At 42.7% G+C, this 16,313-nt stretch overlaps 1 protein-coding gene across 1 annotated transcript in view; it reads left to right on the forward strand.

Annotated features, from left to right (window-relative positions):
* Positions 1–1,497: 1,497 nt before the first annotated feature.
* LOC136607110 (retinal guanylyl cyclase 2-like) overlaps positions 1,498–16,313 on the forward strand; it is a 74,420-nt gene continuing 59,604 nt past the window's right edge. Inside the window, exons 1-2 of the mRNA XM_066589024.1 lie at positions 1,498–1,948; positions 12,843–13,655. Coding sequence (XP_066445121.1) covers positions 1,498–1,948; positions 12,843–13,655 — 1,264 coding nt within the window. The remainder of the gene's footprint in view (positions 1,949–12,842; positions 13,656–16,313) is intronic.

Below are 16,313 nucleotides of genomic sequence, written 5' to 3' on the forward strand. Positions count from 1 at the left end.
GAACTCATTACACTAAATTAGCCACTTCAATCGGTATATTTGTTCACCGCGTGCAAATAAACGCGGGCGGAAAAAGTACAATAAAATGCACAGATACGTGCGCAAATATGTTGTGCTGAGGTGCGCGCAGATACGCATACACCCGTGTGAAGGGGGCTAATGCTGGTTTCAGACGAGCATATAAATACACGTCCGTAATACGGATCACACCTCGATATCAGAAATATCTACATCCGTATTTGCCCCATAGAAAAATACAAATAAGGACACAAAAATGTAGATCAGGCTGTGTTTTCAAAAAATATCTGTAAAAAAAATACCGCCAGGTGACTATCCCTGTCGATAAAGGCCTCCGGCACACGGCAGCAGCGGTGCACGCGCGTACCTGATCACTTTCATTTTCATCTGTGCCGCGAATGGTCCGCACGGCGAGCCGGCAGACAGTTTTCTTAAACTCCTGCTTTTCCCGCATCATCACCCAGCAATGACGCGGAATCTGCGACCTTTCCGCACTGTGATTGCCAAAGGCCCGCGGATCGGACAGCTTCCATTCACTTTAATGGAAGCCATCCGCACACAAATTGAGCATGCTATGACTTTTCCTCCGCTTGCAGAAACCACACTTAGTTTGCGCAAGTGTGCAGGAAGAATCAATTTGCCATAGCATGCTCTGGGCGCTATTTGGTGCAGATGCCCACCGTGGATTCCACAGGAAACACCCGTCCATGGGCAGGAGCCTAAACCTCAGTGTCCAACCAGCGACCTTCAACACGGACCGAATATGGAGCAAAAATATGCTTGTAAGCGGCCCAGTATTAGGGGCACTCATGTGGGGCTGCTGCTACCGGAGCAACATTATCACTCGTGTCATAGCGGGAATTGCTGCACTGCGTCCGTGCTTGCGGGTTCAGCTCTGCAATCATCAGGAAAATGCAAGTGCCAGCGGCAGCCACCAGCGCTTGTATGACAGCAGCCTTCGGGCTTATTTACATCAGCGAGAAAGCCGCTTCAATGGAAGCCATCTGTGCATAGCCTGCACAGAATCCCAGCATGCCACCATTCCTCCTCCGCAAGCGGAAAATCGTAATCCATTTCCACTCATGGAGATGAAATCCCGTATTTCCATAGCATGCTATGGGCGGTATTTACTGCAGAGTCTGGAGGCGGACGCCCGCAATGCGAATCCACCCGTGTGCAGGCGGACTAAAGGGAAAAGTGAAAAAAAGTAAAGAGAAATTTAAAATGGCCACAAATACTTCCAGTGTGACGGCCGTGGTATGGAAATGGTTAATGTAACAATTATTATATTTATTACAGTATGCTACCAAAAATACTGAAAAATAATATAATAAATGATTGTAAAAGAATAATAGTAATATCTGAGCAAAGAGAGAAAAGCCCAGCGAGTATATCAGACGGTGAGCCATGCGGGTGTGAGGGACGGGGATGACATCAGGGCTGCACCGCTGGGTCATAAATAGCCATAATAATAAGAGAATGGTAAATTTACCGCAAAGAGGGACAAATAGAGAGAGTAAGAAAAGAGAGATGAAGAGGGACGGAGAGAGAGAAATACAGACAGGAAGAGGAAAGAGAGAAAGAGTAATAGAAAATAAAAGCAAGAGAGGAGAGAGAATGAAAGAGTGTAAGAGAGTAAAAAGAAATAGAGGGAAAGAGCAAAGGGGACGAGGGAAGGAGAGAGAGAGAAATAAGAGGGAGAGAGAGAGACAGAAAGAAAGGAAAGCAAAGAAAGAACTCGAGAAGGGTAGTAAGAGAGATAACAGAGAGAGTAATAAAGCAGGAGGAAGAGAGAGACTGAGTGAAAAGAAAGAGAAAATGAAAAAGAGAGGGAGAGAGAATATAAAAAATGAAAAAGTGGGAGGGAGGAAGAAAGAGTGTGAGAGAGAAATAGAGAGAGTAAAACGAAATAGAGAGAGAGCAACAGAGAGTAAGATCAAGGGAGAAGGGGGAGATAAACAGAGAGGAAGAGATAGAGAGAAGGATAGAGAGAGGAGGAACTAGAGAAAAGTAGAAAGAGAGATAACACAGAGAATGTGAGAGAGGGAGTAAGAAAGCCGGAGGAAGAGAGAACAAAAAGAGGGATAGAGAGAGCGCAGGAGAGAGACAGAGTGAAAAAAAGAGGAAATGAAAAAGAGAGGGAGAGAGAATATAAAAGAATGAAAAAGTGGGAGGGAGAAAGAAAGAGTGTGAGAGAGAAATAGAGAGAGTAAAACGAAATAGAGAGAGAGCAACAGAGAGTAAGATCAAGGGAGAAGGGGGAGATAAACAGAGAGGAAGAGATAGAGAGAAGGATAGAGAGAGGAGGAACTAGAGAAAATTAGGAAGAGAGATAACACAGGGAATGTGAGAGAGGGAGTAAGAAAGCCGGAGGAAGAGAGAACAAAAAGAGGGATAGAGAGAGCGCAGGAGAGAGACAGAGTGAAAAAAAGAGGAAATGAAAAAGAGAGGGAGAGAGAATATAAAAGAATGAAAAAGTGGGAGGGAGAAAGAAAGAGTGTGAGAGAGAAATAGAGAGAGAGAGAGAGAGAGAGAGAGAGAGTAGAACGAAATAGAGAGAGTAAGATCAAGGGAGAAGAGGGAGATAAAGAGAAAGGAAGAGATAGAGAGAAGGATAGAGAGAGGAGGAACTAGAGAAAAGTAAGAAGAGAGATAACAGAGAATGTGAGAGTGGGAGTAAAAAAGCCGGAGGAAGAGAGAACAAAAAGAGGGATAGAGAGAGCGCAGGAGAGAGAGACTGAGTGAAAAAGAAAGAATGAAAAAGAGAGGGAGAGAGAATAAAAAGGAATGAAAAAAGAATAGAGAGGAGAAAGAAGGCGGGTGGGAGAGAAGATAAGAGAGTGAACAGCAGAGAATGTGACGGAGAGGGGTTGGTGCGTCTAGATTGGGATCACATCTGTACAGCGCCGCGGTATGTGTCAGCGCCGGGCAATAATCATCTTATTACAGAACATGTGGAGAGCTGCAGCCCGGACCCACTGCAGTACGTGGCCATGCAGTGTACTGTCCAGCTGTTGGTCACACATCAGCTCTGTATATATGAAGTGTAAGCACCGGCAGGAGGGAAGAGGTGTGAGACGGAGTAAACCAGCAATCTTCTTAGGAGGCTTCCTGCACAAAGCAGGGATTAAACACATACTGGCAGCTCCAAGTAATGCTCTGCTGCTGACCTGGAGGTCACAGGCTGCCAAACTGCGGCGCTCCGCGCAAACACACCGATTGTTTCACCAATTGGGAACTTACTTGGAATTCTCAAACGGGGGAATTTTACTAACGAGGGTCTGACAAGCGGTGGGCACAAAAGAGGAACCTCCAGGGGCGACTGACCCGCGGGCATTATGTGCAGGACCCTAAAAGTGCCAGCCTAGAAGTGAGGATGCCTAGTGGGGGCCACATCACACATGTGTTACATTCTGCAGGATGGTGCTTTGTTGCTGGATTCTTGGCCCATTGATATGGAATTTACTGACTTCTTAACTGAAGATAAAGGCGATAAGAAGAAATCCGGCGGTGGATACAGGACTGTGTGCAGGACCGCGGCCCCATAGGGGGAGATGAGAGGGGAAGACAAGTGGACACAGCAAGACTGCCTGCAGAACTTGGCAGGGAGCTGTCCTTGGTGCTGAAATCCTGAACTTGGAGACTTCTAAGGGTTAAACGAGGCAGTAATCATCCTATAATGTCCTGCATACAAAGTTTATAATGGACTCTTGAAGGGTAAGTGACTGTCCTTGGCAACCCTTGTGTGAGGTCTGCATTACCACCCATAGAATAGCTATACAGATAGACAGATAGGAGATGATAGATAGATAGATAGATAGATAGATAGATAGATAGATAGATAGATAGATAGATAGGAGATAGATAGATAGATAGATAGATAGATAGATAGATAGATAGATAGATAGATAGATAGATAGATAGATAGATAGATAGATAGATAGGAGATAGATAGATAGATAGATATGAGATAGATAGATAGATAGATAGGAGATAGATAGATAGATAGATAGATAGATAGATAGATATGAGATAGATAGATAGATATGAGATAGATAGATAGATAGATAGATATGAGATAGATAGATAGGAGCTAGATAGATAGATAGATATGAGATAGATAGATATGAGATAGATATGAGATAGGAGATAGATAGATAGATAGATATGAGATAGATAGATAGATATGAGATAGATAGATAGATATGAGATAGATAGATAGATATGAGATAGATAGATAGATATGAGATAGATAGATAGATAGATATGAGATAGATAGATATGAGATAGATAGATAGATAGATAGGAGATAGATAGATATGAGATAGATAGATAGATAGATATGAGATAGATAGATAGATAGATAGATAGATAGATAGATAGATAGATAGATAGATATGAGATAGATAGATAGATATGAGATAGATAGATAGATAGATATGAGATAGATAGATATGAGATAGATAGATAGATAGATAGATAGGAGATAGATAGATATGAGATAGATAGATAGATAGATATGAGATAGATAGATCGATAGATATGAGATAGATAGATATGAGATAGATAGATAGATATGAGATAGATAGATAGATAGATAGATATGAGATAGATAGATAGATATGAGATAGATAGATAGATAGATATGAGATAGATAGATAGATATGAGATAGATAGATAGATAGATATGAGATAGATAGATAGATAGATAGATATGAGATAGATAGATAGATAGATAGATAGATATGAGATAGATATGAGATAGGAGATAGATAGATAGATAGATAGATAGATATGAGATAGATAGATATGAGATAGATAGATAGATATGAGATAGATAGATATGAGATAGATAGATAGATAGATAGATAGATATGAGATAGATAGATAGATAGATAGATATGAGATAGATAGATATGAGATCGATAGATAGATAGATAGATAGATAGATAGATAGATAGATATGTTTTCTCTGATATCAGTCACCATTCAAGTCAATGGTTGTGCAAATAATGCACTGTACACAAACTGACATCCTTTTTCACGGACTGGAACACGGATGGAAAAAAATGGGCCTCTTTCTGTTTTTATGGTGTTTTTTGCATTCATGAAACAGTTATGACACGTGAAAAAAAGGTCACATAAGGCCGTATTTACACGGCTGATGTATTCTCGCAAGTCTGCAATGGGTTCTATTTGTATGTGCGATGTTTCTCTTGCAGCAATGCTATGAGATTAAAAAAACACACAGCATGTTATTTTTTTTCTGAGATTCCATAGAAAATCTGCTCATTATTTCCTGGGGGCGAGTTTTAAAAAATTGCATCATATTTTCAAGTTTCATACAAGTGCGACTTTTACATTTTCCTATTGAAACAACATGCTGTTCTCACACCCGTCTTTCATCAATGCCGTGTGTTTTTTTTCACAAAACGCCTCACACTTGCAGGCCAAATCGCAGGTTTCAAGCTGTACTTATACAAGCGAGATACAGAATACTTGCATGGAAATAGGCCCTACTGTTTTCAATGGGCTCCTTTACATGTGAGGTTTTTCCCATGCAGCGGTGCTCCAAGAGAGGACAGTTATAGATTCCCAGAGAAGTGTACTGGATTCTGGGATTACAATTTCAATTTAATTAGTAATTAAATTATATTAAAAACTTAACTGCAAACTATAATGTGCCAAACTATAAGATCTAGGTGGGCAGGCAGCGCAACCGTCCTGAAAAGGGCGATCCCACACTAAAACCTGACCTGCCTCTCCCTATCTTTCCTTAATTAGAAAAAGGGCAAAGATAAGAGAAGGGGAGGTATTATATACCAAGGTCAGAGTTTTTTTGCCATTATTTCCTATTGGTGAGTGATAAATTGCATGTACATGTGGGTGCAGTGCATTTTTTTTTAAATTTCTATTGCAAAAATTGCAATTTTCATGCTCATGAGAAACATGCCTAAAATCGCATGTTCAGCAATATGATGTGATTTTCTACAAAAATGCACCAATTTTGCAATTTTACAAGTGTGATATTGGTCCAGGTTTCCTACAATTGCCCGTGAGAATGTAGCCTGAGCATGACACACAGAGTCTAATCAGTCGGGTTTTTTTTTGCATGCTCGTAGGGCCTTAGTAGCTAGATATTAGTAAATAAGTAGTCATCACATGAAGAGTAATAAGTAGTGCAGCCTGTAGATGGTAAGGGGTTAAATCCATAGCATACAATAATAATAAAGCATCCTACTAGAACCAATCACAATCTAAACTAATAATATGCTAATATATGCATACAGAAACCACCATAATACTAATATAGAACCAGAACCCCGCCCACTGCATCCTAAACTCTTACAGCAGATTAGTGGCAGAGGTCACATTATGAAATCCGCTAAGTTCCTCAGAGGAGAAGTTTTCTGCCCCTTCAAGGAGCTTTAAGACCAAAATTGAAGACACACTTGATACTTTGTATAAAGTTAAGAGATTCTGTATTGTACTGCGCTAATCCTGGCGGCTGCAAACTCCTCCCCCCGTGACCCAACATCTGGACCAACAAGGGGGGGAAACAGGCTGATCTGGATGGACATTGTCTGCCTTCAGCCAACATATTATGTTACTATGTTCTCGCCCGTGTCAAACCGGCCTAAGGGTGGAGTGATTTATGTCCATTGTTGTATCACTGCATATGGTGCCTCTGAGGAGTCTGGGGCATCGCTGGGGCATCCATTGCTGGGTTTCTCATGCTCTCCATGTGGGGCATCATCCAAGTTGATGGGGATGTAGAGCCATGAACACTCTGTAGCCACTGACAGTAGTCAGAGAAGTATGGCGTCACATGGCAATGGGAAGCCCTTAGTAAGTTGCCAATGATTAATGCAGATCCTAGTGCACAGTGCCCATATGGAGGTAGGAAAGCAATACTTGGTATGACTAAGGTATATGATGGAAGACACCACCACGAATCTGTGAAGTAATAGTCTTCATGTGAGACCACAGACATGCGGTGGTGCCTGACAACATCTATGGGTGACAGCTTCATGCAGGAACTGTAATACAGTGGAGTGTATATAGTGGAGAAATAGGGCAGAATAGTGAGTGCAGCTCTGGAGACGTTCTGTACCGATATGTGTCTCTTGCTCCTCCCACTTGCTAGTAACTACATAGAGATCAAGAAAATGGTTGCTGGTCATCTGTGCTGGGTGCAGGATATTGTATTATACTAGAGCCCCCCCCCCCCCCCTCCATATCACATCTTGTATCCAAGCTATGTATGTTGCACATTATATTCTGTATATGGTATATTATCCCAGACATCACCAGTACTGAACCCCTCAGCATAAGCTGTGATACCATATAGCGGCCGCTCACACAACTGCTAAAGGCCTTGTCTCCACTGAGAAGGTTATTGTAAAGTGACAACCAAGATGGCTGCCCTTCCAGTTGTTCCTTTTGCAAAAAATAGTTTAGGTAAAAATTTCCCTTTTAAGCCAATTTTACATATAAATCCGATATTTGTGAGAGATTGGTGCAATTACGGGCACATAATGAAAAAGGGACTCGTTATATAAAAGGGAGGAGTGTTGGGTAGGCCAAGCTGCTGCGGCAGAACATAGGCAGCGGTGTAATGGGAAGTTCCTGTATCCCCTTCTAGCCTTTTATACTCTGGGTGAGAAGGGGTTCCCACGAATGGGCGTACTGTTACATCTTGTGGATGGCGTGCCATCTGCAGTGGGAGTCACACATGTAAAAGGTTCACGCATGGAGGGCGCTTCCTCTGTGACATCATCAGCCCTCCACCATCTGATCACGGAGGTGCCGATGGGTTGCCATTGCAACCAGACGCCAGTCAATGACATCTCAGTCTGCCATAGCCTGTAATTGCTATGATAAGTGATGATTCATTGCAGTACAGAAGTATTGCAGTGTATTATCAGAGCGATCATAGTATCGCAGGTTCAAGTCCTCTACAGGGACATAAAAAAAAAACGTTAAAAAAATTGAAAAGAAATCTTTTTTTGCACACTTGCCCTTTTTTTATTTAAAAAATATATATTTAAAACACGTTTTATATCTTCGCATCCATAACGACCCATAGAATTAATTAAACTTTTTATCCTGCACAGCAAACTCTTTATAAAAAAAAAACAGAACTAAAATGTTTTTTTTCTGTCCGTCTGCCTCCCCAAAAAACGCAAGAAAGTGATTGGAAAAGCCAAAACGGTACCAATAAAATCTACAGCTCGTCACACAGAAATCTACAGCTCGTCACACAGCCGCAATCAGCTGGCGGCACCCATGGACTTCTATGGGAGCTGCCGGGAAGGGGAGGGAGTCCTGCGAGGCTGGCGCTGCTAAGTGATTTAGCCGTGACCTATTCGCAGCTTTTTACGGCTCATACGTTTTTGCGACTGGCTTAAGAATGCATCGGCCGTGTGAAAGAGGCCTTATGCTGCCAGATTAAGGGTACATGCACGGACGCTTTTCCGGTCCGAATATTGGACAGAAATAGCACCCATCCATATGAACAGGGGTTCCTTATACTTGTACTGATAGTCTAGGTAAAATAAATCTCAGTCACATGGGCGATCGGTCTGGTCTGCAGCTGCACAGCCCCATATACAGCAAGCTGCGATGCCCTGAGTGATCCCACACCTTTCTATCATCGCCAACAGGGATCAATCAGTAATTTGCCCAAGTGTCGCGCTCTCTGGGATGGGACCAGACGGAGCCATGAGTACCCATCTCACTGTCGCTGGGCACCAGTTGCCCTTCCTTGTACCACTTTTGGTGGTCCCTAACCGCCACATACTGGGACACCCCACAAGTCTGATCGTTCTGGAGATTGCAATTTCACATTTGCAAAAAAATGGTCTATCTGTCACTATTGCCCTGGGTTGGGTGGCACTCATGGGTTACAGCGTACGAGCGGGCGCTCTGCTCTTCGCCTCTCCCTTAATAAGCCAGCAGGGATTTGGTGTTCTCATTGCAACTCTTCTACAAATCCTTCTTCCTTGTGCTGACAAAGCGAGGAGCATTAAGATGCTTCTAATCCATTCACTTAATTCAGCTGTAACATATTCTACGTCAGCCTGCGATTCCTCCAGCATCCTAAGGAGCTGGGAGGGCTCATGGGAATTAAAAATGGACGCCCAATTGTAGTACAATTTTTATTTTTTGGGGTGGGGGGATTCTGGCTGCTGCTCCCCTACTTTAATCAATGGCCACAATCAGTGCAGCTGCATAATCTATAGGCGTCTGAAATCCACCTGCTGGCTCATCAGAAGCTCAGGCTGCTTTTCTGTCCCTCATACTTTATACTGCAGCAGTCCTTGCTCATGTTGGCTGCAGAATGCCAACACCAGTGTATGTAGAGTTGGCTACGATTACAACAAAAGCAGGAGGGTTATAAATCATAAGCAGAACATAAAGATAAATGAGCCTCAGTAAGGAGGATGTCTTGATGGGTTTAAAAGCATTCTTCACTTTGGACCATTTGTTAGAAGGGTCCTTTAACGATAAGCTGATTACACGTTTCCCCCTGCTGGGATTCCCAGTAATTAGCTTTAAATCTGTGGGGAAACCTGGTAGTAAATGTTCGGTTTCCCCACAGCACCCCCATAGGAGGAATGATGTATTACACAGTGTTCATTAATATCAATGTGCTGTCTGTGCAATACAAATCAGGATGGGTCCTCCACAGTGACAGACGCTCTTAGTAATTGCTGTCCACTCTGGTGAAGAGATGGGGATCCTAAACAGATAAACTCCAAATTCACTAATGGGGTGTAGAATAACGGTCAGGTAAACTAGGCATGCCCTTTAATTCCTCATTTTACAGCATTTCCTCCATATATAAGCTAAACTAATAACGGAATTACAGCACCGGAACTAACCTCAGTGCATACAGTACCAGGATCAAACTAATAACATAAATACAGAAACAGAACCAAGCCCAAGCTCATAACACAGATACAGCACCAGAACCAAGCTTATAACATAAATACAGCATCAGAACCAAGCTCCAAGTGTAAATACAGCACCGGGATCAAGCTCATAACATAAATACAACACCAGAAGCAGGGTCAGTACATAAATAAAACACCAGAACCAAGTGCATAACAGAAATACAGCACCAGAACAAAGCTCAGTACATAAAAACAGCATCAGAACCAAGCTCATAGCTTAAATACATCACCAAATCTAAAATAATAACAGAAATATAGCACCAGAACCAACCTCAATGCATACAGTACCAGGATCACACTAATAACATAAATACAGACACAGAACCAAGCCCAAACTAATAGCACAAATACAGCACCAGAACCAAACTAATAGCATAGCGAAAGGGAACCAAGCTCAGGACATAAATACAGCATCAGAACCAAAGTCGGTGTGGAAATACAGTACCAGAACAAAGCTCCAAACATGAATACAGCTCATAACAAATATAGCACCAGAACCAAGCTCAGTACGTAAGCGCAGTAGCAGAACTAAGCCATTGTGTTGCTGGGGCGCTGATGGGCTGACATAGGTGCCTCAGTACATCAGAAGGGAGAAGACAGAACCAGGAGGGGGAATCATGTATCTCCACGAGATGCTGTAACAGATAAGCAGATCATCTGGTTGGGCAGACCTATTGGGGGGGCAATCATCTTCAGCCTATGTTCACCTGGTGCCCCCAACCTACAAGCTGGTGACTGGCGCCCTATGTGACCGCATGTGTTGCATGTAGCTGAAGTCGGCCATGTGTGTAACATCGTACTTTGTATTTCCCATGACAAATGATCTGTCTTCTTCTTAACATCGTTTAATCTAAATTCGCTGACTCAGCCCTGAAGTGAAATAAATCACAACCCTGACATCAGATATTGTATTGCGGTGTTAAACAGGATTTAAAGAAGGTTTTTCAGCTAGCACAAACAATGGAATTAACTCTTGCCCTTCTTCCATTTCATTAGTATAGATGTAGCAGAGCCAAGTTTGTCAATATGCAGCAGCTCTGCCATTAGACACTTTGTGATATCCTAACTACTGTTGAGCGAACCGGTCAAACTCTGTTTCGGGTCAAACTTTGCCAAAAGTTTGGTTCGCAGTGGTTCGCACCATTGCCATGTAGCGCTGGGGTTTGAGGTTCAATCAAATCCTAACAAGAGCAACATCTGCATGGAGTTTGGATGTTCTTCCGGGGTTTGTCTGGGTTTCCTCCCACAGCCCAAAAACATACAGATAGGTGAACAGAGATTGTGAGCCCCAATAGGAACAGAAAGCATCAGGTGATGTGAAGCACCTTGTAATATGTATGGGTTCTATAAAGAAAGGGGATTATAATGTAACACAGGAAGTACATACAAACTCCATGCAGATGGAACCAAGGACTAGCTAAAGGCTCATGGGCCCGGGTGCAAAACTTTATCTTGGCACCCCCCAACTTCTCTAAACGCAGAGGCGTAACTTGAAGCTTCTGGACCCCAATGCAAAACCTTAACAGGGTCCCCAACTATAATGCTTTATTCATAGTACTGGGCTCCCCATATGGAGAGGAGAGGCTTTATGGGCCCCCTAAGGCTCCTGGGCCCGGATGCAACCGCATTCCCTATAGTTACGCCCTTGTACTGAATGGCAACAGTGCTAACCACTGAGGATTACTGTTCGAACTAATTCAGACCCAACCAAGCCTTGTTTCTGAAATTCAGCGAACCCGCTGAACTTAAGTTTTCGCTCATCTCTGATCACAATCACGACATGTTGTTATCTGTAGGTCTGCATGCAGTAGGTCTAGGGGTCAACTGCGCAAAATCAAATTAGTGAACTCTGCTACAGCCATGTGTTGCCAACAACAAACAGATACGCAAGGGTTAAAGGAAGTCGGTCATCATTACCTATGAGGCTTGGGTCCTAGCATGAAATGGGCATTAAGGGTTTTTCTGGGCAAAAACTATTGATGACCTGTCCTCAGGGTAGTTAATTGTTGGGGAACTGCTGCTGTCTGGGCAACAGGTCAGATGTCATCATAGAGAACAGGAGAAGAAGTGCCATAACTGGACTTCACTCTCATTGAAATCAATGGAAGCTGAAGGGGCTATTACACTTCCACCTCCGATATTGGGGTCAGACGTGGAAGTGTAATAGCCGATTCTGCTTCCATTGATTTCAATGAGAGTGAAGTCCAGTTATGGCCCTTTCTGTCTCAAATGCTATGAGGATGCCTGTCCCGCTGCACTGAGATCAGGCTGGACAATCAGGTGATCGCCAGGGATCCCGAGCGGCGGATCACCTGCAATCAACTATTTATGACCTATCCTGAGGAGAGATCAATAGTTTTGCCTGTAAAACCCCTTGAAGGAGGGAAGTGTGATCATATCTTACAAGCAGCTGATACTGCAGCCCTCACTAAGAAACCACTCATTCGGCATGAGTTGGAAACCGCCTGATGGGGGTCTTTCAACACATACTGGTTCTGGCTATTCACTCAGCCCTCTCTGGCTTGTAAATGTCAACTCTTAGGCAAGGGGGAGGGGAATGCTAGCCTTTCTTGTCTGGACAAATGCTGTATAGCATAACTGAATCTGGACGGACCCTATTATAGTCAATTGGTCTGTTCATAGCCGTTTGGTTCCATCATAGAATGGATCCATTTAGGCAAAGTTTCCATTTTTCTGCTCCCATAAAGGAACAGGAAACCAGAAAACCATAACGTAAAGCCACCGCGGTTGGGAAAAGGGCCTCATTAACAAATCATGGGTTCAAGCATTTGATTTGGTCTCTACCAAAAATGATCCAGTGTTGTTTTTGAAATCCAAAAATAAATGTTTCTTTTTCCTCCTCAGAACCTACCGTGGTTGGAGATTCATGGCCAGTGAAGGACCTTAGCTTTACCGTAACAAGCTACAAGACAATGTTTTATCTTTCCTCAAGTCTTGGAGACTTCTTGTTGAAGAGATCAAGGCTCCAAGGTCCAAAACAGCTTCAAAACCAAAGACCTACAAGAACGTTCCCATTTCAAGTGATTCCTTGGTGCTTTCTTTTAGGATTACTCATGAAGCCTTTGGGCGTGCAGAGTGTCAACTTTACAGTGGGCATCGTCGGTCCTTGGAAATGTGACCCGCTCTTCTCTAAGGCCTTGCCAGAATTGGCTGCACTTTTGGCGGTCAGAAAGATCAACAATGACTCAACGCTCGCTTTGTCCCATAAACTGGATTACAAAATTTTGGATGAAAATTGTGAAACTTCCAAAGCTTTAGTGGACTTTGCTGGTTTTGACAAACTTTCTTCGGCATTTGTAGGCCCACTAAACCCCGGGTACTGTGATTCCGCCTCACTTTTGGGCAAAAATTGGAACAAAGCTATATTCTCTTGGGCTTGTGTCAACCATGAACTAGATAATAAAATTAGTTTTCCAACCTTTGCCAGAACTGTGCCAGCACCAACCAAAGTTCTGTTTCACTTCATGAAGTATTTTAGATGGGCGCATGTTGGGGTGATATCTTCGAATGAGGATATTTGGGTGGATACCGGACGGAAAGTAGCTAGTGCTCTCAGGAATCTTGGACTTCCCATTGGTATTGTAGCTAATATAGGCAACGGAGAGAAAGGTATCAAAGCTACATTGCAAGCTATAAAGGAAACACATGATCTCCGAGGTAAGAAGAAGAACTTGGAACTAGTAGAATATTATTCTATGGGTTGTTTCACATGGCCACATAAGGCACATTTCAATACTAATATTATGGCTGCACCCTACAGTCATCCCATCTTACACATAAGGTGACAGTTGTCCAAACTTGCCACATTTGGTGAGATTGGACTATAATCTTAGGTGCATGGGGCCTCCAGAATATCCCTAACTGTAGATATTGTGGGAAAGAGGGGTCGGGCATACTGGATTTCAATATGACCGATCCCTTGCTGATGCTTCTGAGGAGAGATAAGCCACTGCCAGAGGGGCCTTGAAGTGGTTTACTGCCCTCTCCTCATTTGACCTGCAAGCTCAGGTCAACTCTACAGAAATGTTTATGGTGAAGTCGAATGAAATATCTGTCAGACATATATGTGTGTGATCATAATAAGTGACCCTTTGTGACATTTCCCTTGTAGCTATCTGCAACACCACATCCTCTGTTGCACTCTCAGGGCATATGGAAATGGGATGCCGACACCGGATTCCAAGTAGAAGTCAGCTAAGGGATGTCTTGGACTTAACAAGTGATGACCTATCCTCAAGATAGGTCATTAATAGTTGGTTGACAGCGGTGTGCAGCTTGGGATCTCCACCAATCAGCTGATAGCAGGCCAGTTGTCATTGTAGACAGAGCTGAGGCATCACTGTCCATAGTGCAGCAATACCAACCCAACTGTTGCATTACAGACAGAGCTATCTGTTTCAGCTGTCTGCAATGACAGCAAGTCTGACAAACAGCTTCTGGGTGGGAATCCCAAGCAGCAGATGCCTGCCAATCAACAATTAATGACCTATCTTGGGGATCGGTCATCAATAATAAAGTCCCAGATACCCCTTTGAAGCCATGCATTGTACATTTACAGCTGTATAGTAGAAGCTATATAATACAGCTGATACTCTGCTGCAATGACCAGCATTGGAGATAAGAACTCAGATCCTGAATGTCTAACCCCTTAGATGTCCCAGCCAATGCGACCGCAGCATCTAAACAGTTGACAGTGCCTTTACAGTGTGCTGATGGGTTGCTTCGGTAGCCCAAGGCCTAGCAATGGCCCCCAGGTCTGCCATGTATAAAAAAAGTTTACAAGGCTCCTATGGGTGAGGGCATTGGTTTCCATTTCAGACACATAATAGGATTCTCGAGATCGGACTATTTCTTTGAAGGATTTAGAAGTCTAATTTTTATACACCTAGGGCCGTATTTACTACACCTCCAACTAAATGCTTTGACCCCTTAGGGACGCAGCCTGTCTGCACCTTCATGACCTGCTAATATTTCAGTTTTTTTCATCGTCGCATTCCAGGAGCGAGAACGTATTAATTTTTCCGTTGACGGCCAAGAGGGGGATTACTGTTTGCAGGACAAGCTGTATTTTTAATGGCATCATTTATTAATATTTTTTAGAAGGATTGGGGGGGAAAAAGAAATATCTGCCATTTGTTTTTTGGATTTCCTTTTTACGGGGTTCAGGGTGCAGAATACATTTCATGTGATGCTATTACTCTCTGGTTGCACGATCCCGGTGATATCGAGTTTGTACAGTTTTTTATGTTTTGCTATTTTTGTACCTGCAAATTTTTATATATTTTTTAAAGATTTGCTTTGCGTTGCCGCATTCCAGGAGCCAGGACATTGTTATTTTACCATCGCCGGCGCTCTATTAGGGCTTCTTGGATATTGTGGGATGAACTCCAATCTTCATTTTTTTGGGGGGGGGAACATATAACATTTTGCTGATTTTTATTCAATTTTTTTTCTAGCGGCAAACTCAACGAAATCTGCAATTCTGGCGTGTTTTTCTGTTTTTATTTTGAGCGGCGTTCTGTTATATCAGTTCTGCAGGCCGCTACGATTACACCAATACCAAATGTATATTGGTTTTTTTTTTCTTGCAACTTTTTAACAAAAATGTATTTTTTGCTTATCGCTGAATTCAAAGACCCCTAACATTTTTATATTTTTTTTCCTGTGAAAGGGGATTTTTTTGCGGGATGGGTTGTACTTTTTAATGGTAGCATTTTTTGATCCATGCGATGTTTTGATCACTTTCTAATCCATTTTTTGTAAGGTGAGATGGGCAAAGTTAACTATTTTCACCGTGCTTTTTGTATTTTTTCCCCATGAAGTGCACCGTGGGGGTTAAATAATCTACTAACTTTCTTCTTTATGAACGCAGCGAGACCACATGAGGGATTTTAATTTTTTTTACATAGTAATTAGGGAAAGGTATTAGGGGTTCTGGTGTTTTTTTCCCAATTTTTATTACTACTTTTTATATGCTTAAACTTTTTATTTTTGTCCCACGAGGGGACTTGAATATCACCATATTTAATCATTTATCTCATACACTAATATACTTCAGTATAGCAGTGTGTTATATAGCCCATCAAGCTCAGCCAAGGGACGAGACCACTATGGGTGCCTTGGCTGAGCTTCATGGGCTCCGGGTGCCAGAGCAACTCATTGGGATCCGACAATCACATTGCAGCGGTCCGATGGGTGGCAGAGGAAGCCCTCTATCAGCGTTTTGCATGCTGCAAATGCACTGACCACGGCATATAAGAGGTTAAACACTGGAGATCTGAAGCTTCTACCCGGCTGTCATTTGACTGCTGAGCA

Source organism: Eleutherodactylus coqui, chromosome 1 (genome assembly GCF_035609145.1).
Source record: "Eleutherodactylus coqui strain aEleCoq1 chromosome 1, aEleCoq1.hap1, whole genome shotgun sequence".
Classification (NCBI taxonomy): domain Eukaryota; kingdom Metazoa; phylum Chordata; class Amphibia; order Anura; family Eleutherodactylidae; genus Eleutherodactylus; species Eleutherodactylus coqui.